At 45.1% G+C, this 22692-nt stretch overlaps 1 protein-coding gene across 1 annotated transcript in view; it reads right to left on the bottom strand.

The window, feature by feature from the left end:
- Zfyve1 (zinc finger FYVE-type containing 1) overlaps positions 1-22692 on the bottom strand; it is a 54142-nt gene that overhangs the window by 8567 nt on the left and 22883 nt on the right. Inside the window, exons 3-8 of the mRNA XM_027418447.2 lie at positions 18743-19247; positions 14001-14215; positions 4827-4933; positions 2254-2362; positions 1714-1811; positions 1500-1617 (exon numbers count right to left, since the gene is read on the bottom strand). Of these exons, the coding sequence (XP_027274248.1) occupies positions 1500-1617; positions 1714-1811; positions 2254-2362; positions 4827-4933; positions 14001-14215; positions 18743-19247 (1152 nt within the window). The remainder of the gene's footprint in view (positions 1-1499; positions 1618-1713; positions 1812-2253; positions 2363-4826; positions 4934-14000; positions 14216-18742; positions 19248-22692) is intronic.

The following is a 22692-nucleotide window of genomic DNA, read 5'->3' as shown; positions in this document are numbered from 1 at the left end:
AAAGAAAACTATGAACAAAAAAACAAAACAAAACAAAAAAAACCTTTCTTGTTTATAAGTTGGTCATCTCAGGTATTTGTTACAGGAACGGAGGAGAGCTGACCAACATGACTGCTGGGCTAAATGGTCTGTATGAGTTCAAATAACACAGCTACAGCAATTATTCAAGGAAAACAATGCCCTCCAAGAAAATTAGTTGTGTAGGATTTATTACAATTCATGAATAATTCCAATAGTGAATAGTGATTTGATTTTATTCTGAGACAGGCCTTTCTAATGTTGCCCAAGCTGGACTCAAACTCCTGGGCTCAAGCCATCCTCCTGTCTCATCCTCCCAAGGAGCTTAGAACAGAGGTACTCTACCATGATCAACCATGAGCAGTGACAGATACAGAAAGTCTTGTATCAACATCTCCTACACAGATCTGGTTTTCCACACACAAATTCAATAGTCAAAGCGGTAAAAGAGTAAGAGAGGCCTCCAGTAATCCCACCTTTAAGCTGCAGAATGGACACACCTGCCGTCTCAGCACTTCCGAGGTGAAGCCAGGAGGGTCACAAGCTTGACGCCAGCCTGAACAGCACAGTGAGACCCTATCTGAAAAGAAACCTTCCACTTTTTAGAAGTACTTCACTGAAATGTCCCACACTGGAAGATGCTGAGCAGGTAATGGTGCTTGCTGCTAAACCTGTCAACCTGAGCCTGACCCCTGAGACCCACATGGTGGAAGAAGAACCAACTACAAATTGTCCTCTGACCTCCACAAGCATGCTGTACCATGAGTATGTGTGCACTTGTACACACACACACACACACACACACACACACACACACACAAATTTCCAAGAATACAGAAATAGCTTTCCCATATGCAGATAGTCACTAAAGCTTTTTCATTAAGAAATCATAAAATGAGTGTCAAAAGGCCAGGCGTTGTTGGTGCATGCCTTTAATCCCAGCACTCGGGAGACAGAGGCAGGCAGATCTCTGTGAGTTCGAGGCCAGCCTGGTCTCCAGAGCGAGTGCCAGGATAGGCTTCAAAGCTACACAGAGAAAACCTATCTCGAAAAACAAAAACAAACAGCAACAACAAAGATCAAGGAATGCTAGGGCGTGCCTATAGTTTCAGCTACTTAGAAGGCTCAAACCAGGAAATTGCTCAAGTCTGGGAACTCATGGCCAGCCTGAGCATCATTGTGTGGCCCCGTCTCTACATAAATAAATGAAGAGTAAGGACATCTATTGTACCTGTGCATATGGCAGTTGAGAACGACAGACTAATTTCCACCTATTTCATCCTAGCATCTATGCAATACAGAAATGAGTGAAGGGCTGGAAGAGGATGTGCTCTGCAGACCTGCCTTTCTAAACCACTGATGTGCTGAAACTCATGGTTGACTTTTCTACTGTGAGCAAGCTCTGCCTCTCCAGACACAAACACATGATCACTGAGCAGGGCAAAAGACAGGAGGGAACCCAATCAATAGTTCTTACTTACTCCAGGCCACACATGTACAATCTCAGTCCGAACCACTGTATCCACAGGATCTTGGTTCCCAAACCAGTACTGCCGGCTCCGATAGACCACACCGCAGTTAGGACATTCGATCACATACCTACGGGAGGTAAGTTGGCAAGTCAACAGTGTCCCTCTGCCAGGCGCTAAGAAAACAAACACCAAAAACCCCTCTAGCTGTGTTATTCAAACTCACCCAGACCAGGCGTACTTTGCAAGTCCCATCCAGGGAGAGTCAGTGGAGGCAGATGTTTTGGGCACCACGCTGACCTCCTTGCCTCTCTCATAGCAGGCCTGAAACATGGAGTACTCTGCCAGTTTATTCTAGGTACACTGAGCTCCGTGACCTCCTCACACCCCCACCCCACAAATCTCACCAGCTGAGGGGGTGCATGTCTTGAGTTTAGCACCTCAGAAGGAGGTTAATGCTCTAAAGAAGCCAGTGAGTACCATCCATGAGAAGGAACTGTGAACTAATCTGGAACCCAAAACTACCCTCTAAATTGTACTCCTGTCACAGACAGAAAAAAAAAAAATCCATCTAAAGCGGTTTCCTGAGAATCAGTTCTGCTCAGAAGTGGACAGATGATCCTTACTCATGAGCTCAACAGGAGAGAGAAATAAGCTCAAACAATAGAGAAGAGGCCCCAGAATGAGGTATAAGCCCTGCTGGGTCATCACTTTCTCATTCTGACCATCCATCCTGTTAAAGGAAGGAGTGGCATGGCAGACTCACCTTACAGGTATACACACGATTGTCATACTGGTGTGAGTACCTACAGCGTGTCTTGGCTTCATGAGGTACTCCTTCCTTGCCGTGGTTCATGCTGTTCTTGCAACCAACCCTAAAAGAAGCCAGCCACACACGGTGAGGGAGCGGGCCAATGAAAGCAGCATCACTCACAAGTAAGCATCTGGATCAGAAGAGACACGGGGCCCAAACCAGACCTGGTTCCCGAACACAGGGAGCAGGTGATTCCCCACACAAACCCCTCTGCAATACTCATGGTCAATCACAACAAAGGGCAAGTAACTGTTAGCCTGAAAGGGGGAATGAGGAATAGAAAAATCAGCCTGGCTCCTCAGTAAAACTTGAAGAGACACAAGACACCAGCTCAACTAGAGATGAAAGCTAAGCAGGTCTCAAGAAATTAAATACAAAAAGGATGAAATGGCACGTGGCAGTTTAAATGAGAATGGTACTAATATGTTTGAATGTTTGGTTCCCAGGTGGTATAAACTGTTTGGGAAGGATTAGGAGGCATGGCCTTGTTGGAGCAGGTGTGTCACTGGAATGGCCTTTGTCTCTCTCCCCCCTCCCCCTGCCTATTTCATGTGTCTCAAGTTCCCAGCAACTGCTCCAGCATCATGCCTGCCTGGCCACTGCCATGCTCCCACCATGATACCATGGACTCCAAAACCAAACCTTCTAGAACTGAGTCCCCAAATTAAATGCTTTCTTTTATAAGCTGCCTTGCTCATGTTGTCTCTTTACAGCAACAGAAAAACAACTAAGACAGGAAAGTTACACCATATGGCTGTCAAAATATAAAAATGAAAAGCAAGCCCCCAAATTGGCAACGTATCCAGGGGAAGCTTAATGATGAACCACAAAGACTTTCAAATGAACAGCAACCTCTGCCATGCTGACTAAGCAGACACAGAGATCAGCACTTTAGGGTTGCACTGTGGTAACAGAGAATTCTAGAAATCCTTCAGATGTTCAGATTGAAAGGTGATGACCCAACAGTGCTTAATCCTCTCATGCAGAACTCTGGCAGAGCAAAAAGGTGAATTCATACTGGTAACTAAAACCTCTTCCTCACCTCCCTTCACAAGAGGAACTCTCCAAAAATGCCCCTGCCCTCCACTCTAAAATTCAAAAGTCTTTTCACCCAGCTCAGAAAGGGTTCTGTAACCCTCAAATGGGAGGTAGAGTCCAAGGTCAAAGGCCATTTATAAAAGAAATGGGTTCAGGTCTCCTCCTGTAAATGGGCAAGAGTGGAGGATGCAGAGTAGGTGGTGGTCCTAATATGAGCAAAACAATTCAGAGGTAAAGAGAATTCAGAAGTGTGTCTACAGGACAAGAAGGCTGGGAACCTAACTTGACACACTATGTTTAGACCTACGGGATCCATCAGGCAAGGAATAAGACTGTGATCTAATTGCCCTCAACAGCTTAAAATGATACAACAATCCATTCAAGGTAAGGTGACAAGCAGTGTCACCATCACTTGGGAAGTTACCAAAACCAACACTTCTCAGGTTCTTTGCAGATCTACTAAATCTGAAATGGGATCAACCAATCAGTTCAGCATACCCTGAGTTCCTCTGGTTCACGCTAACATTTGTGAGTCACTGCTCTAATCCCTCGGCGGCCAAGTGGGATTCACAGACCAGGGGTAGCATCACCCTGAGACTTGTTCAAGACCCGGGCATATCTCAGGCCCCATCCAGACCTGCTGATCCAGAGCCTGTATTTTAATGACTAAAGGTGACACAGGTTAAAGATGGAGTATTATTCTACCCAATGCTCTCAGCTCAAAGTACACTAAAGAAAACCCTCAGGAGACTTGTGAGTACACCATTGCCAAGGGCACACCCAGATCCATCCAGGGAAGAGCCCTGGATCCAGCAAGATCCCTTGGGGGCCTTGGCCTCAATTCTGTGTTCTAAGGACTTATCCTTAGAAAAGTGTCACCCAGGACCAGCACCTGTCACAGAGCTCTGTATACAGCTAGAGTGAAGAAGGAACACTAAGTACTAGCCGAATAAGTACACTAGCGTGAGAAAACAGTCACCATTTGCAACTGTGGTTGAGGAAGCAGAGAAAAGCAGTTCACCCAGGCTCCTGCCAGGGAAACAGCCTGTACTGGAAGCCAACACTCAAACCTACACCAATCTTCAAACAATTTTTCCTAACATGTATTCCTAAAACCCTTACTGCCCCAACAGATGTTCTCTAGACTAGCAGGACCACCTGGAACTTGCCAGAAATGCACCATGAGGCCTTACCCCTGGGAAATAATTTTCTTAATTTTTAAAACTAACTATCTCTCTCTCATCTGTCTGTGCATGAGTAGAGGACAGAGGACAACTTGTGGGATTCAGGTCTCTCTTTCCACCAAGTGGGTTTTCAGGTTTAGTTGCAGGAACCTTTCTTTACTTGATGAGACATCTTTCCGGACCAACCCATCAGATTCTATACTTTCACCAGCAGTCAGGTGATTGGGCCACACACGTAGTCAGAAGCAATACTGTCAGCCTCTGGTTCCAAGCTGGAGGATGGATACGGATGCTTTCACTTACCCACAGCTGAGGCAGAGCGAGGAGCAGGTGAAATACTCATCTGGAAAAAATGAACTGTGCGCCATTTGGTCATCGGAGATTTCACCGCTGAAGCGGTCGCTCAGTGCCTGCCAAGGAGGGAAGGTGATCCGTGAAGGCCCTCAGCAGAAGCCTAGGCTTTGGCTCTTCCTCACCTGCCTTTGTAGGGTGGCCCATTCACGCCTAGCAGATTTCCTGCAGGTACCACAGTGGAGGAAGAAGCCCCATACATGAACTCCTGACTCTCCTCCCTGACCCAACCTGCACCAACTCTCACCACAAAAAAAAAAAAAAAAAAAAAAAAAAAAGGAAAGAGCAGCCCATTGCCCAAGAGATCACAAGTAAATGGTTACTCTTGTCCCTTAATTGCCTCAAGTCACAAGCACAGCTCTCTCACATGTGCAGCATTTTACTCAACACCATCACAGATACTAACTGATGCTCACTTCCTTTGGGAAAGAACTCAGACTCAAGAGTAGGAGCCCAGAGGCGAGGTGGGAGTGTCCTAGGCTTCCCTCCCCTTTCTAATCACTGCCTTCCCCATGAATGTTACTAGGCCACACAACTATCTGAACATAGGAAAAAAACGAATCTGTAAGAAAAAAATGGTAAGAGGAGGGAAAGAGCTGAAAACAAAAGCTTATGGTGTTATTCCTTCAGTGACAGATATAAGAAATGTTGAGATGAGAGCTGGAGGGCGGGGTAAGTGGGGTTGTGATGGCTTTGAGACAGGGTCTCATGTAGCCAGGCTGGCCTTGAACTCCCGACATTCTTGCCTGCATCATCCTAGTGCTGGGGTTACATGTATGTGCTGCTATACCTGACTCCAGGTTAGGTGTCAAACTTGAACTAGTTAGCTGTTTGTTTACTGTTTTGTTTCATTGGGTTTTTCAAGACAGGGTTCCTCTGTGTAGCCTTGGCTGTTCTGGAACTCACTCTGTAGACCAGGCTGGCCTCGAACTCAGAGATCCTCCTGCCTCTGCCTTCCAAGTGCTGAAATTAAAGGCCTGCGCCACCATCTGGTTATTTATTGTTTTCTTTTTGCTTTTTTGGGCTAGTCTGGAACTGGCTATGCAGGCCAGCTTCAATCAGAGAGATCTGTCTGCCTCCTAGTGCCGTGATTAAAGAGGCGTGCCACTCTGCCCACCTTTCAAGCTTTTGAAAGTGTCTCAGTTAATGGGAACTTACTTCAGGTTTTAAGTTAGTGGCGAGCACTGGCTGAGAATGCATTAGGACCTACATAAATTCTACAACAGCATAACACTACAACAGCTTTCTCTTCTTCTTTCCTTAACCAGAGCTGCAGGCTCAAGGGCTACAGAGCCACGTGGTGCCAGTGCTGCGTGAAGTCAGCGTGACACCAGGGTGGTAGTGACTCAAAGGCACTCGAATCCCAGATCCTGCAAGGACAGTCGGAGGCCCATAAAACACCCTTTGCAAGGGATGGCAACCAAGCGGCAATCTTTGAGTCAGGCTAACAAAGATGTAACACAAGCACAAAGACCTGAAACTGAAGATTGGAATAGTCTGTGGAATCATAAAGAGAATAAGATGATAACTGGGGCAAGGAGAACCACTTGGCTCTGACTTATTCGTCAAGGCATGTGTTGGTCTTCCCTCTTCCCCTGTAGCCTTCCCAACCACTGAAGACCACATCTTCAGCCTTCTTGGATGCACTAACTGCACCAGACACCTCAACCAGGTACTCATCAGGCTGATGGTACACAGGTGGAACACAATGGATATTTCATGCGTTTGCTTCCCGGGTTAGATCACAACAGACACTGCAAATGTCCTTTGCAGCCACCTCCAAACCCTAGTACAGGCTGTGCAGTGGAGGCACACACCTTTAATCCCAGCACTTGGGAGGCAGAAGCAGGCTGATCTCTGTGAGTTCGAGACCAGCCTGGACTACAATACAAGAGCTAATTCCAGGACAGCCTCCAAAGCTACAGAGAAACCCTGTCTCGGGACACACACACACACACACACACACACACACACACACACACACACACACACACACACCACACACACACACACCCACCACCCACCCACCCTCCTCAAAGGCAATCAAACAGCTCACCAGCATTAGCTCCCCCTCCCCCCCTCCTAAATCAACTCCTACCCCTCCTTCTCCATCCTGGACTTGCGCCCCCCCCCTTTATCTCATGCCCATAGGCCCTCTCAATTTTTATTCCTTTAAATGGCCAAATTTTTGCTAACTCTTAAGGCTGTGTTTCTCAAACATTGGCATAACTTTGAGGGTAACTACAGGAAAACATCATGTTATTAAATGACCAAAAGATTTTTAATTTTTTTTTAAATTTTTTATTTTATGTGTGTGGGTGTTTGTTGTAGCTATGCCTGTCTATCATCATAGTCTGATGTCTGAGGGCACCAGAAGAGGGTGCCGAGTCCCCTGGGACAGGAGTTACAGATAGTTGTGAGCCATCATGTGGGTGCTGGGAATTGAACCCAGGACCTCTGGAAGAACAGCAAGTGCTCTTAGCCACTGAGACATCTCTCCAGACCCCTGGGAAGTTATTTTTCTATTTTAAAAACCAACAAGATACAGTGCAAAAGTGTGAAGGCTCATTGTGGCTATCAGCTTGACTTCATCTGGAATTAACAAAAACCCACGCAACTGAACACACCTGGGAGGGATTCTTCTTGGTTGGATCTTTTGAGGTCAGAAGAACTACCCTAAATCTGGACCATACCCTCCCGGGTGGCAGCCCACATAAAAGAACATAGGAGAAGGAAGTTTTTGCTTTTTTGCCTGCCTGTCCTCACTCTACTGGCAAGTTCATCTATCTTGTCCCCGAGCCACTCCTTCATTGGAGTTAGAACCAACTTTTTCAGTATTCCAATATGGACTGAAAACAGCAGCTCTCTAAGAGCTTCCCTGGGACTCCAGCACCACACTGGGATGGCTGAGACATCCAGTCTTGTGGCCTGAACAACTACCTGGTCCTTGACTTTCCCGTGGGAGACAGCCATTGTCAGATCACTTGGAACATAGCCTGTAAGCCACTCTAATCAATCCATGCATGTGTGTATGTACGTACATAAGTTCATCAGTTCTGTTCCTTTTTGAGAAACCTGATAGAAAAGATGGAAATTCTGCATAACTCAAACTCGAGGCCTACAAAGTCATTTCCATGTGTAGCTGACAGCTCTGCACTGTCTGTGCCTGTTTCCTTGTTTTAGAATGGGCCATGCCTACACCACTTCCCTCATTGGACCTCACAAACAACACTGACAACCGTGTGGAACAGGGGGCACATTAGCTGCTGGTTTTGATGGAGGGATTGTTTTCCTTTCTTCCTAAGTCATCCTCACTGTCCAAACCCGACAATGCATAGGACCTAAGTAAAAACGTTTCTCAGACTGTAAATTTATAATCCCAATACTTGAAAGGTACAGGCAAGGCTGGAGAGATGGCTCAGCAGTTAAGAGCACTGGCTGCTCTTCCAAAGGTCCTGAATTCAATTCCCAGCAACCACATGGTGGATCACAACCATCTATAATGTGATCTGGTGCCCTCTTCTGGTGTGCAGGCATACATGCAGGTAGAACACTATACATAATAAATGTATAAATCTTTAAAAAAAAAAAAAACAGTGGCAGGCAGAGGACCAGGAATTCAGGGTCATCTTTGTCTACATAGTGAGTTTGAAGCCAACCTGAGCTAATGAGACCCTGATTCCAACAAAACAATGGAAAATATGGTGGAATATGCTATAGAAGGCATATGGCTATATTTTAGCCTAGGAGGTTTTGCAACAGATAGCCCAAAAACTCATTTATGTTTGTTCTGAGACAGTCTCATGTAGCCCAGGCTGGCCTGCAACTCACTCTGTGGCCAATGCTAACATGAACTCCTTGATCTTCCCACGCCCACCTCCAGGCCCCAGCATTAAGGATGCTGGCATGCTCTGGCAATAGTCGTTTTCTAGAAGACAAACAGTATCAAATCCAGCTGGCATGGAATCAATATCTGGGTTGAATTTAGAGGAGGGACTTGTCACCCAGTAACAAAGGCAGAACACTTTCTATCATCCCAAGTAGTTCAGTTCACTACTTCAAAAGTTCTTTATAGAAATGTGGGCATTTGGGGCTAGAGAGATGACTCAGAGGTTAAGGGCACTGACTGAGTTCAATTCCCAGCAACCACGTGGTGGCTCACAACCATCCGTTATGAGATCTGGTGCCCTCTGTTGGTGTGCAGATATACATGGAAGCAGAATGTTGTATACATAATAAATAAATAAATAAATAAGAACTTTAAAAAGAAAGAAAGAAAGAAAGAAAGAAAGAAAGAAAGAAAGAAAGAAAGAAACGTGGGCATTTGCTACCAGTGGTGGCACACGCTGCTAATCCCAGGCAGAGGCAGGCAGATCTGAGTTCCAGACCAGCCAGAGCTACAGAGTGAGACCCTGTTTCAAAACAAAACACAGCAAAATGACCATTTGAAAGTATCTCTGAGCTTCTCATGAGATAAGCCTCAGCTTCTTCCCATGGTACTCATGCCCTTAAAAGTGCAGCTTCCTCTCTGACCCGGACAATAACTGCTGCTTACATTGTCAAAGGCAACAGTGACCTCTTATGACATCAAAGAGAGAACTCTTACACAGACTAGCCTAAGCCCTTCAGAGGCTGGGTAAGAGAACAGGCGTGCCACTTCTTTCCCACATCACAAGCTGATAATGATAGATCCAGCCCCAACAAGCTTCAGGAGGACTTAGAAACATCAAGTGTACCAGAATAGAATAGTAACTTTAAAAAAAAAAATCAAAGATAGCATATTTTAGACATGAGGATAGAGAAACACCCTCCTCTTTCCACTGTAATTTTTTTCTAGTATAGACATAAACTACTACCTGACCCATTGCATTGGTTCAGCCAGTTCAAAATTCCCAAACCCAGGCCTGGGGTATGTACAGGCATGAAGTCCTAGGCATATTCCCCAGCACTAAAAAAAATCTAGAAACCTCACATCATTCCATGGGTCTTGGTCTCTGCTCCCCCAGAGGTCTCAAGCTACAAGGGAAAGGCAGGGAAGGGCTTCTCTTGAGAGTGCCTGTGAAAGTATTTGAGGCAAAATTGGAGACCTGGTTGCCTGGAGACCAGATGATCTTGAACTTTAGTTGCCTTGGCAACAGTAGGGCCCTTTCTATTGTACCTTTAAGGTTAGCCCCAGTTATCAGGAGCTAGCAGTGGAAGGCTTGGTTCCAAATGGACATTTCTCAATCAATGCTGCCACCCTCCAGCAATAACCTCATGAATATTTAACAGATGCTTGCTAATGTGATGGAATTGGAAAGTCGGGAGTTTCTACATTTAAGGATCGGAAGCTAAGAAGGTATTGAATGACACCTACATAGCTTCAACCTGAAACTGCATCTCCCAATTATTGAGGACGTAAGTACAGATATCCAACGTTAATTCTATTTTCAATTCCCCTTTCATTCAATATTGATTGATTCCCCTACTGGACTGGGACTTGGGCATCTGGGAAGGTGTGCTTACAGGTATCTAGGCTGGTGCTACTGGGGACCTTATGTAAAGGGACAGTTATCACAACTAGGGAATGGTACTGGGGCCTAGAGAACATCACGTGTCCAGATGACAGGGAAATTTACACTGTGAGAACACAACCATTTCTAGACACAAATGGGCAAGCCACTAGAGCCTGCAGACATCACTGACACTTGTGCAAGTCACAGCCAGCACATACTCCCATTGCTTCCTTCTCATAAATCACATTTCCAAAGCCATCTTTCCCATTCAGTCATGAACATGACTGAATGTCAACAACAAGAGGTTGGTAAAACCTGGCTTCAATCCCTAGGACCACCAAAACCAAAAGGAGCATGGAAAGTAGGCCAGGCGCCATAGCATGTGAGTCCCAGCAGTGGCAGAAAGGTCTCTGGGTTATTAGCAATCAGCCAGGGCTACACAGTGAGACCCTGTGTGTCTCAGTCATTGTTGTATTGCTGTGAAGAGACACCATGACCAGGCAATCCTTTGAAAAGAAAACATTTAATTGGGGCTGGCTCACAGTTCAGAGACTCAGTCCATTACTGTCATGGTGGGAAGCATGGCGGCACACAGGCAGACAAGGTGCTGGAGAGGTAGTTGTTCTAAATCTGGATCCCCAGGCAGCAGGAAGAAAGTGACACTGGGCCTGGCTTGAACATTTGAAACCCCAAAGTTCAGCCCCAATGACACACTTCCTCCAACAAGGCCAGACCTGCTAATCCGTCAAGTAATGTTACTCCCCAATGAACAAGCATCCAAATACATGAGCTTATGTGGGCCATTCTCATTCAAACCATCACACTGTCTCAAAATAAAGAAAAGAACAACAACAGCTATGTGGCATTATCTGGACTCCCTTCAAATTCAGTGCTGCTGCATCCATCAGGTGGACTCACACAAATAAGACACAGCTAGTTTTGTGTTTTTGTGAGGCTGGTCTTGCTATGTAGTCCATAGCAAGACCTATACCAGCACCGTTCCTGACCTCTTGTTAGCTAAGTGCTGATATTATTTATAGGCATGAACCTCAGTGTACATTAATTACTGTTAAAGGGTAAGCTACATACTATTAACTAGTATAAAAAGGTCATCAAAATGCATACTTAAATGGAAGGAAAGCCAGACATAGACTAGTATTGTGATACTATGATAAAAAATATCTTGGTTCTTGGCTTACAGCTCCCTCCTCAAAGCAAGCTATAGAAACTTAGAATTCACAAGTAACTAATTAAACTGAGTAGGGAGGGGGGAAGGGGGAACAGAGAGGGGAAGATAACTAGAGGGGGAATGCCCTGAGAAGAGGGATGGGAGGAAAACAAGACAGTAATGAGAGGTGAATACGGTCATACATTTATGCATGTATGAAATTGTCAAAGAATTAATGAAAAATACTTTAAAAAGTAATCTCTTACATTGTGTATGATGGTACATGCTTGGAATCCTAGCACTAGGAGAGAGACAGGCACGGGAGTCATAAGTTCACGACCAGCCTGGGTTACAACATAAGACTGTCTCCAGAAAACAAGGAAATAGAAACTCTAATTTACCCTCCCCCAAACGTGCCTGTCTTAGCATCAACCATAAGGAATTTCTCGCCGGGGAAGTGGTGGTGCACACCTTTAATCCCAGCACTCGGGAGGCAGAGACAGGTGCATGTCTGAGTTCAAGGCCAGTCTGGTCTACAGAGCAAGGTTCAGGACAGGCAGGGCTACAGAGAGAAACCCTGCCTCAAACTCAAACAACCAAAAAGAAAACAAAAAATTATGTTAAAGTCAAAGGCTTGATGGAAAGAGAGCAGGAAAAAAAATAAAATATTGAAATAGGATTCCATACTAAACGACATAAAACCTCATGAATGATGATCACTGTTAAAATTTATATATACAGCACTGGGCAGCTTGACAGCCGGGACAATGAGAGCAGCACGCTTCCAGAGACAAACAATGCAGAGATCACTTGGGAGTTAGAGGCAGGAGAAAGAGGAGTTCAAGGTCAGCTTCTGCAAACAACCAATTTGAGACCAGCCTGAACTACATGAGACCCTGTCTCAAAGAAAAGCCACCTGTGGCTCAGTGGTTAAGAGCAGGACCCAAGTTTGGTTCCCAGCTCCCAGATCAGGTGGCTCACAATTGCCTGTAACTCTAGCACCAAGTGACCCAGTGCCTTCGGGCCTCCAGGGGTACCCGCGCTCACATTCATACACATAATTAAAAAAATAAAACCAAATGCTAGGTGTGATGGAACATGCCCTTAATCCCTTGGGAGGCAGAGGCAGGCAGAGCTCAGTAAGTCTGAGGTCAGCCTTGTCTACACTGTGAGTTCCAAGACAGACAGAGCTGCATAGTAAGACCCTGCATAGTAAGGGGGATAGTGGGGGAGGTTCAGAGGGTTAGAGCACCTGCTGCTGCTGCTCTTGCAGAGGACCCAGGTTTGATTCTCAGCACCCACCAGTTAGAATAACTCACAACCATTTGTAAATCCAATCTCAGGGATCCAACCCCTTCTTCTGCCCTCCACCAGTATCAGGCATACAGCTTGTTCACAAACATACACTCAAGTAAAACACACATTCACATAAATAATAAATAAAAACGAAGGATGCCAGAATCTGCCTTTAGGTTCCACAGCAGCTGTCAAGTTTGAAGAGCCAGGCTCTACCACCACACATGTCAGGCTGTCTCACAAAGCAGTAGGCACCCTCCCTCAGAACATGCTCCAAATGGACAGCCAGGAGCTTTACAACAGGATTTCACTGCACTGTACTACCAAAACAACAGATTGATCATAGTGCCTGAAAGAATCCACAATATGCCTGGTTTCAAATGAAAATGATGGCTGTTGTGTGTTTTGTTTTGTTTTGAAAACAGGTCTCACTATGTAGCTCTGGCTAGCCTGAAACTCACAATGTAGACAAAGTTGGCCATGGACTCACAGATCTGCCTCCATAATACTGAGATTAAAGGCATGTGCCATCATGCCGAGCGGAAATGATAAAATTCTTAAAGATGAGCTTCCCAAAATGTGAGCGCACGATCACTTAATGAGTTTTAGATGACTGAGGGCATGATTTCAGGTGACACACTGAATGACATCAAATTCTGCAGTAGAAAAAAATCATCCCCCTTGCAATTTTTCCACCAAGTTTCAGACTCTGCTCTGAAGAAAGTCTCGAGCAAAGATCCTCCTGAATTCCCCCCCTCATGAGTCCCAAGTGCCCTCAAACTTGGTAATTAGCAGCCAAAATGTGCTTGATCTCTGACGCTCCTGCCTGTGCTTCCCCAATGCCCAGATTACAGGCATGCACCACCATGCCCAGTTTATGTGATACAGGGGAGCCAGCATTGGGCTGAATTCCTGCTAGGTGAGCAGTCTACTGACTGAGCTACAACCTCCTCGCCCTTTATCAACTGTTGACTGACTCAAGATTCCTTCCCACTGGAGCTCCTGGCAAGCAGAAGGCATATGACATGTGCAACCTCCATTCACACTCTCTCTTCTCTACTGACTCTTCCTGGCCCAGGCCTCCAAGCACCTGTACTAAGAGTACTGGAGAACTGGGTGTTCTGCTGGCATCCTCATGAGAAGTTCCCAGGGCAGGAGCCAACTGACCTTCAGAGCTTTGAAGATGACCCCCGGGTGCCTGGGAGACCTGGTGGTATTGTTCTCAAGCAGCTGCTCCAAAGCGCGCCGAAGCCCAGAGAAGTCTGTCGGGGGATTATATGTCCTTGTTCCCTTATAATGAATGGAACTAAAGGCTTCGGGAAATCGACCCAACTTCCTGAACCGGTCCTGGATGAGCTTCTCTGGCGCCTCTGAGGGGTGATCTGTATGAGCAGAAACGGGCAAGTGGGCAATGAGTGCCTTTCTTGAAAACAAGTTACCTACGATTCACTATAAAATTAAGATAAATTTTACTGCCAATATGTAAAGCACATGTTTAGGATTTGCTTGCCCCTGACTGGTATGGAGCAAGGAGAGGGTATGGGCATCTCATGAGCTGCTGCCGATTACATGGGTGTGTCATGCACTCACTGCCTTCCACACTGTGGTATGATGTTCACTTGTCTGGAACATCTGTGTATCATAGAAGAATCTTGAAGCTGGGCAGTGGTGGCATACGCCTTTAATCCCAACACTCGGGAGGCAGGAGCAGGCGGATCTCTGTGAGTTCGAGACCAGCCTGGTCTACAAGAGCTAGTTCCAGAACAGCATCCAAAGCCACAGAGAAACCCTTTCTCAAAAAACAAACAAAACAATCTTGAAAAGGATTCACTGGGAGAAAACATGATAGCATAAAAGGAGAGAAACAATGCCTGTGTCTTCCTATTCCCACATGTTCACCCTGTCTGCCAGACTTAGCACCATCCATACACACTTGCTCTGTGATCACTGGTTACACTATACACTGAGGAAGCACTTTGCTCCTTTTAGAAGACATATATTTTTCCAGACTGTGGATATACTTATCCAGATGTCTACTAGTGAGCATTCACAATTTTATACTTTGATAACTCTGGTCTTACACAATACAGCTGCGAAGCTGTAGCAAGCTAGAGATGCACGGCTTAGCACCTGTCCAGCAGCCATGGGATGGGCAGAGTCAGTGTACCTTTTCCAGGTACACTGACAAAGTGTTTAGACAGACACTTTGGCTTAACTTCCTTTAACATTTAATAAAGTCACTCAAACATTGAAGACACATTAGTTCAAATTTAAAGGGATGGCCATTAAATAATTCTGGACTTACCCACTACACCCAGCTCATGCTGAGATGTGAAAGAAGTAGTAGGAAGTGTTAGTCCCTGCCTTCTCCCAAAGCAGCCCCGGAACCCGACCTGGCCGCTCCCCTTTATCCCAACACCTCCCATATGTCTTTCCTAGAGCACACAATTACTGCTCCCAAGTGAATTCCTTCTGCTCACCTGTGTAACAGCATCCAGGCAGGGCACTCCTAAAATGAATATCCTAACTCAGAAATGATTCCAACACTGCCCTAGCTTGATTTCTATTGCTGGCCAAAAGCAACTTGGGGGGAAAAAATTTACTTCCTTACACAGCCTAGGCCCACCTGCACGGGGGTGGTACTGCCCACAGTGGGCTAGGCACTCCTTACCAATTAGCAATCAAGAAAACAGGGGTTGGGGCTGGAGAGATGGACCAGTGGCTGCTCTTTCAAAGGACATAGATTCGATTCCCAGCACCCACACAGCAGCTTACATACAATGTTTGTAACTTGATTCCTGGGGAGTCCCCTCTTCTGGCCTTCTCAGGAATCAAGGCATGCATGTGGTGTACAGGTAACATACAGACAAAACAGCCACACACATTCATTTGTCTTCTTTTAAGAAATTATAGGCCGGGGGCTGGAAAGAGGGATGCAGGCATACATGCAGGCAGGTATACATAATAAACTTAAAAAAAAAAATAGCTGAGTGGTAGTGGTGCATGCCTTTAATCCCAGCACTTGGGAGACAGAGGCAGGCGGATCTCTGTAAGTTGGAGGCCAGCCTGGTCTACAGTAAAGCTACACAGAGAAACCCTGTTTCGAAAAACCAAAATAAAGAAAGAAAATATACCCCAGGTGGTGGTGTGCACTTTTAATCCCAGCACTTGGGAGGCAGAAGCGGGGATCTCTATGAGTTCCAGGCCAGCCTGGTCTATGAAAAAAGTTCCAGGACAGCCAGAGCTGTTACAGAGAGAAACTCTGTCTCAAAAAAAAAAAAAAAAAAAAAGAAAATATGAGCTGGAGAGATGGCTCATGGTAAAAGCAACACTGATTGCTCTTTCAGAGGACCCAGGTTCAAACCCCAGAACTCACATGGTTGCCCAACAACCCTATGTAACTCCAGTTCCAAGAGAATGACACTCTCTTCTAGCCTCCACAGACACTGCATGCGTGGTGCACAGATATGGATGTTTTACCAAAAAAAAAAAAAAAAAAACAGGATGACTCCAGACGAGAGGATGCATGACGACGGCACTAGGGTGCGGGAAGAACCATGTCATAAGAAGGGGGGGGGCTCGGCCCAGATGACAGCTGAGTCTGAGAGCTGTCCAGACAGACACAGGTGCCAAGGTGAGGACACAGAAAAGGCAGTGGTGGGAGGAAGGGGAGGGAAGTGAGAATGTTTGTCCATGTGCACATGCAAATAAATATAGTATATACATAAATTTGCACATGTGAATACACACACACACACACACACACACACACACACAGTTGAGGACAGTGTCAACTAGTGGCCAGACTTATTGACAGGGGTTAGACAGAACACCACATTTGGGAGTCTAGATTTCATTTTGTTTCCCCCGATACAGGGTTTCTCTGTGTAGCTTTAGGAGCCTATCCTGGCACTCTCTCTGGAGACCAGGCTGGCCTCGAACTCAGAGATCCGCCTGCCTCTGCCTCCCGAGTGCTGGGGTTAAAGGCGTGCGCCACCAACGCCCTGCAATTTCATTTATTTTTATTTTTAGTTTCTGGAACAGGGTCTTGCTGTTTCGGGCTAGTCTCTAATTTGAGCTCCTCCTGCCTCAGTTTCTTGAGTGCCAGGATTACAAGGATATAAGCCCATATCCAGCTACTGGATTTTTTCTCTTGGCCTGGTTTACATTCTGATGTAATTGAAAGCAAGCAGGAATATCATAAGCTGGGGTATCTAAATTATAAATGAAGCTTATATTTCAAGAGAGCCCTCTGGAAGGCAGACAGAGAACACATCCAAGGGCTGATGCTGGAGTTTAGGAGTCTCCTGCAGAACCAGCTGCAGCCCCCTGCATACAGCTGCTTGGGAAGCTCCCAGGGATGTGCCCCTCCCAGAACATGCTTTTCCCTTCTTCTGCCTACCCAAGACTCAACTTGCAGGGACTGCTTCCTCTTTGCAAGACCCCAAGATGCATGGTACCTCCTCTCCATTCCCACAGCTCCAGTGCCTACAGGTGCTACAAAACCAAGAACTACAGTCTCTACAATTAGACCGAGGATAGGGCTTTTTAGCTCTACACCTCACTGTCTAGAACATGGCATGGGTACTTTCTTGGCTGTGAACAGTGTAATTATTCTAGAGGCCAGACTACTATTCCTACCATCTAATAACTATTACTACACCTGGTAATATTGCTCGGTATTTCTCAAAGAAAACGGAAACCATAAAATAACTTACAGGCACACTCACCACATACATACTTACATACATCTCCATCCTCTCTCCTGTAGACATACATGAACTGTCATGTTCCTAAGGCCAACTCCTCCACTCGAGAGTCACTCCAGCTGCTTCTGCTCTTTTCTTTTTCATCTTTATTTTGAAATAGGGTCTCACTGTATAGACCAAAAGGCTTCAAACTTGCAGCAATTTTTCTGGGTCTGCCTCCCAAGTACTGGGATTACAGGTGTGTACCATGACACTTTTCTTTTGCAGGGCTCAGGGTTCAACCAGAGCCTCCAGCATGGAGTTATCTGGCCTCTTTCTGTCCTGATGAATCATCTCATCAGGACACCAGTATCTTAAATACTTAAATATTTAAAAAGGGAAATTCTTAGAAACTTCACATGAGCCACCAGCTACCACTTTGCGGTCTTTCCAAGAAAGAATTCATGCAACGTATTCACAACCTTAATAGTGACAGTGACAATGCCTGTGTGTTATCTCTTCCTTTCTGGTGTTTTCAGAGTTTCATGTAACCTATGCTAGCCTATGACAGAATGTAGCTAAGGGTGGCTTTAAACATACTAATCTTGCTACCTCTAGCTCTTGAATGCTGGGAATACAGGCATGCACCACCATACCTGCCTACATTCCCGCTACATAACCCAGGTTGGCCTAAAATTCATTACCTTCCTGCCTCACGTTCCCAAATATTGGAATTACAGGCATGCATCACTCTGCCTAGCTCTTCTGGTCTCTCTTGATCCCACTCTGATCAAACTTTCACTATTAGCTTTCCAGGGAAAGAGATCTGACCCCAATCTCCCAGAATCCTTAGGCCACTGGCATGTCTTTTTTTTGTTTGTTTGTTTGTTTGTTTGTTTGTTTTCGAGAAAGGGTTTCTCTGTGAATCAGTTTCTGGCTGTGCTGGAATGCACTCTGTAGACCAGGCTGTCCTTGAACTCACAAAGATCCAACTGCCTCTGCCTTCCAAGTGCTGGGATTAAAGGTGTGTGCCACCACCAGCCACTAGCATGTCTTAATCCTTGCCACAGTTATTACTCCAGACTTTCTGGAACATTTTCTTAGTCTTGCCTGGACACAAGTTTTTCTGGGCATTCTGCCATTAACATATTGCAACCCAGAAGCCACCTCTTTGTGCCCCAAAAGGTCAATCTGTGACACAGCACTGTGCTGTCTACTCACCAGAACCCAGAAGCTGAGTGTGAACAGTCTCATGGAAAATAATAACTGCAGGGCCCAGGGTGGACAAGGGAACATCCAGGCCACAGCGTGCAGTGGTAGCCTTGAGTTCCTTGGTAAAGTGCTTCAGGTAAGCTTCGGAGGCATCCCCAAGGAATTTGAAGAGGTCATTATGCAGGCGGTCTGCATGAGTTCGATAGATGACCAGGTCTGAGATGGCCAGGACCTTTAGCAGCAGCCGTGTTCTCTGGCTTAGATTCACCGTGGCCCCCAAGAGTCCTTCTGTGTCTATCACTGCTACTTTATGGACTGGGTCATAGGCAGCCCACACTCCCACTGTGCAGGACTCCTGAGCAGGGGAGGTTTTGAAGACTTCGCGGCCATAGAAGAAAGTGTGGTTGAGGGTGTGGGACTTTCCATCACCAGTATTTCCAAATATGGAGACCACCTTGAGATGTTGATCAGGCTTACAGTCCAACTTCCTGATAAAGTCCTCTTCATTTGTCACCTTCAAAAAAACAAAAGAAAAAGACAATAAAATATAGAAACTGAAAAACTGATTCCTACATGAAACAGAAATGCTTCCCAGGGCCAAGACCCTTTCTGACTTGTCTAAGTGGAAGGAAGAGGAAGTTCTAAGACAACAGCTCTACCCTTAGCAAGCAGCTCAGAAGACCCTCTGAAGCTTCAGTCGGTGGAAGAACTTGTTAGTCACAAAAGAGCTAAAACTAAAGGGGGGGGGCTGACGAGATGGCTTGACAGTTAAAAGTATTTGCTATTTGGTTCTCAGAACCCACACTTTGAGAAGCTCATAGCTGCCTGTAATTCTAGCTCCAAGGGATCAAATGCCCTCTTCTGAGTCCATGGGTACCTACATTTACCTAAAATTACACAATTACACACACACACACACACACACACACACACACACACACACACACACACACACACACGGAGAGAGAAATAGAGACACAATCACACAACTGAAAAATAAAAACTTAATAAAGAGCTAAAACCATAAAGTTCTTAAAAGAAAACATGGCAATTGTTGGGTTAAGCAATAGCTTCTAAAAAGAAAGTTAAATGAATAGTTTAAGACCATGTGCTGTAGAGCCACCAACACTGTGAAAATGAGCTGGAGAGATGGCTCAGTGGTTAAGAGCACTGGCTGCTCTTCTAGAGGACTGGCTTCATTTCCCAGAACTCTTATCTTGGCTCACAATCATCTGTAACTACAGCCTCAGGTGTTCCAGTACCATCTTCTAGTTACCACAGGCAGAAGGTATGCATGTGATTTAAATACATATAAGAAGGACAAGCAGTCATACACAAAAAATAAATATAAATTAAATTAATGTATTATTTTCTGAAGTAACTCAAGAATTTGGATATTTCTCCAAGAAAGAGCTGCAAATAGCCACAAGAGCATGAAAATCTGCATAATACCATTCACCATGGGAGAAACACAAATCAAAACCATAATGACAGCACTTTCCACATCCAACAGAATTGGCTATGCTCAAAAAGGCATTGGCAAGTGTTGGCAAAACCAGAAATTACAACCTTGCAGGAACACAGAACAGCATGGTCACTCTAGAAATAGTGCTGCAACCACTAAAAAAGTTCTATTTAAAAAACCAAGTATGGTGGCACATGTTTGTAATCCTACTAAGGGAGGCTGAGACTGGAAAACATCATTAAGTTAGAGGCCAGCCTGGGATACATAAAAAAAAAAAAAAAATAGAAACGCTTATTTTTCAATGGTTGTGTGTATGTGTGTGTGTGTGTGTGCGCGCGCGCGCGCGCGCAGAAGGAAGGAAGAAAGGAAGGCAGGCAGGCAGGCAGGCTGGAGAAAAAGAGGAAGGGAGGATAAATTTGGGGCTAGAGAAATGGCTCAGAGGTTTAGAGCACTTGCTGCTTCTACAGGACCCAGGTTCAATTCCCAGCACCCACACAGCAGCCTACAACAACCTGTAATTTTAGTTTCAGGGGCTCCAATGCCCTCTTCTGACATCCATGGGCACCAAACATGCACAAGGTTCACAGACATACATGCAGACAAAACACCACACATAAAATAATTTTAAAATGTGCTGGGCAGTGGTGACGCACACCTTTTATCCCAGCATTCAAGAGGCAGAGACAGGCAGATCTCCGTGAGTTCCAGGCCAACCTGGTCTACAAAACAAGTTCCAAGACAAGCTCCAAAGACACCCAGAGAAACCCTGTCTCAAAAAAACAAAATTAGTAATAATAGCAATAATAATAATAATGATAATTTTTTAAAAGATTTTATTTATTATGTATACAACATTCTGCTTCCATGTATATCTGCACACCAGAAGAGAGCACCAGATCACATTACAGATGGTTGTGAGCCACTATGTGGTTGCTGGGAATTGAACTCAGGACCTCTGGTAGAACAGTCAGTGCTCTTAACCTCTGAGCCATCTCTCCAGCCCCAATAATGATAATTTTAAAATGTAATAAATTATATACAAGATTCCCATGACTTGGGATGTGAGACATGGCTCAGAGGTTATAAGCACTGGCTGCTCTTCCAGAGCTCCTGAATTCAATTCCCAGCAACCACATGGTAAATCGCAACCATCTATATGGAAATCTGATGCCCTGTTCTGTCACATAAGTACACATGAAGGCACTGTATACATAGTAAATAAATCTTTAAAAAAATTCCCATAACTAAGAAATACTAATTTTAGGCTTATATCCAACAGAATGAAAATACACATCCACACAAAACCTCTCTATATGTAATATAAACAGGAGGATTAGCCATACCAACCAAAAGGCAAAAAGCCCAGATGCCTATCAACTGATGAATGCATGGATAAAATGCGGTAGATCCCCACAATAACTATTATTTAGTCATAAAAAAGGATGTGTTCTTTTCCATCCATTATTGCAATTTACAACTATTATTTTCACCTTTAAGACATTTCTTTAGTGTGTCCTTACTCTGACCTGATTCAGTAGAAATTTCTGGGGTGTGCACTGAATATGGGTGCATGGAGGTCAGAGGGCCACCTCAGATGTCAGTCTTTGCCTCACCTTGAGACAGGGTCTCTTGGTTTCTCATCTCTGCTTATAGTCGGCCCCCTGGCCTGTAGGTTTCCAAAGATTCTCTGGTCTCCACCTCCCACCTCACTGTAGCAACACTGCCTGACAGAGGCAGGGCAGATGCACACTGGGGATTCAAATCCAGATCCTCATTCCTATATGAAAATGCCTTACCCACTGAGATCATTGGCAAAAATATTCTTTTTTTTTTTAATTTCTTTTTTGAGACAGGGTCTTAACTGTATAGATCTGATTGACCTGAAACTTACTATATAGAGCTGTTTTGCTTCAAACTCAGAGATCCCCCCACATCTGTCTCCCTAGTGCTGGGATTAAAGGTGTGCACCACCACCACCAGGCTTTTACATTCTATTTATTTGTGTGTGTGTGTGTGTGTGTGTGTGTGTGTGTGTGTGTGTGTGTGTGTGTGTGTGTGCACTCACACACCAAGTAAACTGTGGTGTACATGCAGAGATCAAAGGACAACTTGAAGGAGTCAGTTCTCTCCTTTCACTATTTGGGTCCCAGGGATCAAGCACCTTCAGCTAAGGAGTCTTCCCTCAGGCTCCTGTTTCCAATCATGACTGTGCAGGTTCCCCCTCTCTAGTCTTCCTAAGTCTTTGCTCACTTCAGAGAGGGACTACACAGTCCTGCAAAGTAGTGTCACTGCATGGAATAATGGTCACTGACCTAAAGCTCAGGTGGGCTTATTAACTATACCGTTTCTGTACTGAGCTGTTTTGATTGGTTGGAAAAAGCCTGAAAATAGCTTTGGAGGGGAATTCCATGTGTGAAGGATTCCGATGGAAAGATGAATCACGAATCATTTCAATTACTTTTCCAGTGGGGCAAGTGACTCTGAGGCGTATTCT

This window comes from Cricetulus griseus, chromosome 5 (genome assembly GCF_003668045.3).
Source record: "Cricetulus griseus strain 17A/GY chromosome 5, alternate assembly CriGri-PICRH-1.0, whole genome shotgun sequence".
Taxonomy (NCBI): domain Eukaryota; kingdom Metazoa; phylum Chordata; class Mammalia; order Rodentia; family Cricetidae; genus Cricetulus; species Cricetulus griseus.
The sequence above is the reverse complement of the archived record's forward strand: the minus strand, read 5'-3'. Positions and strand labels throughout refer to the sequence as shown.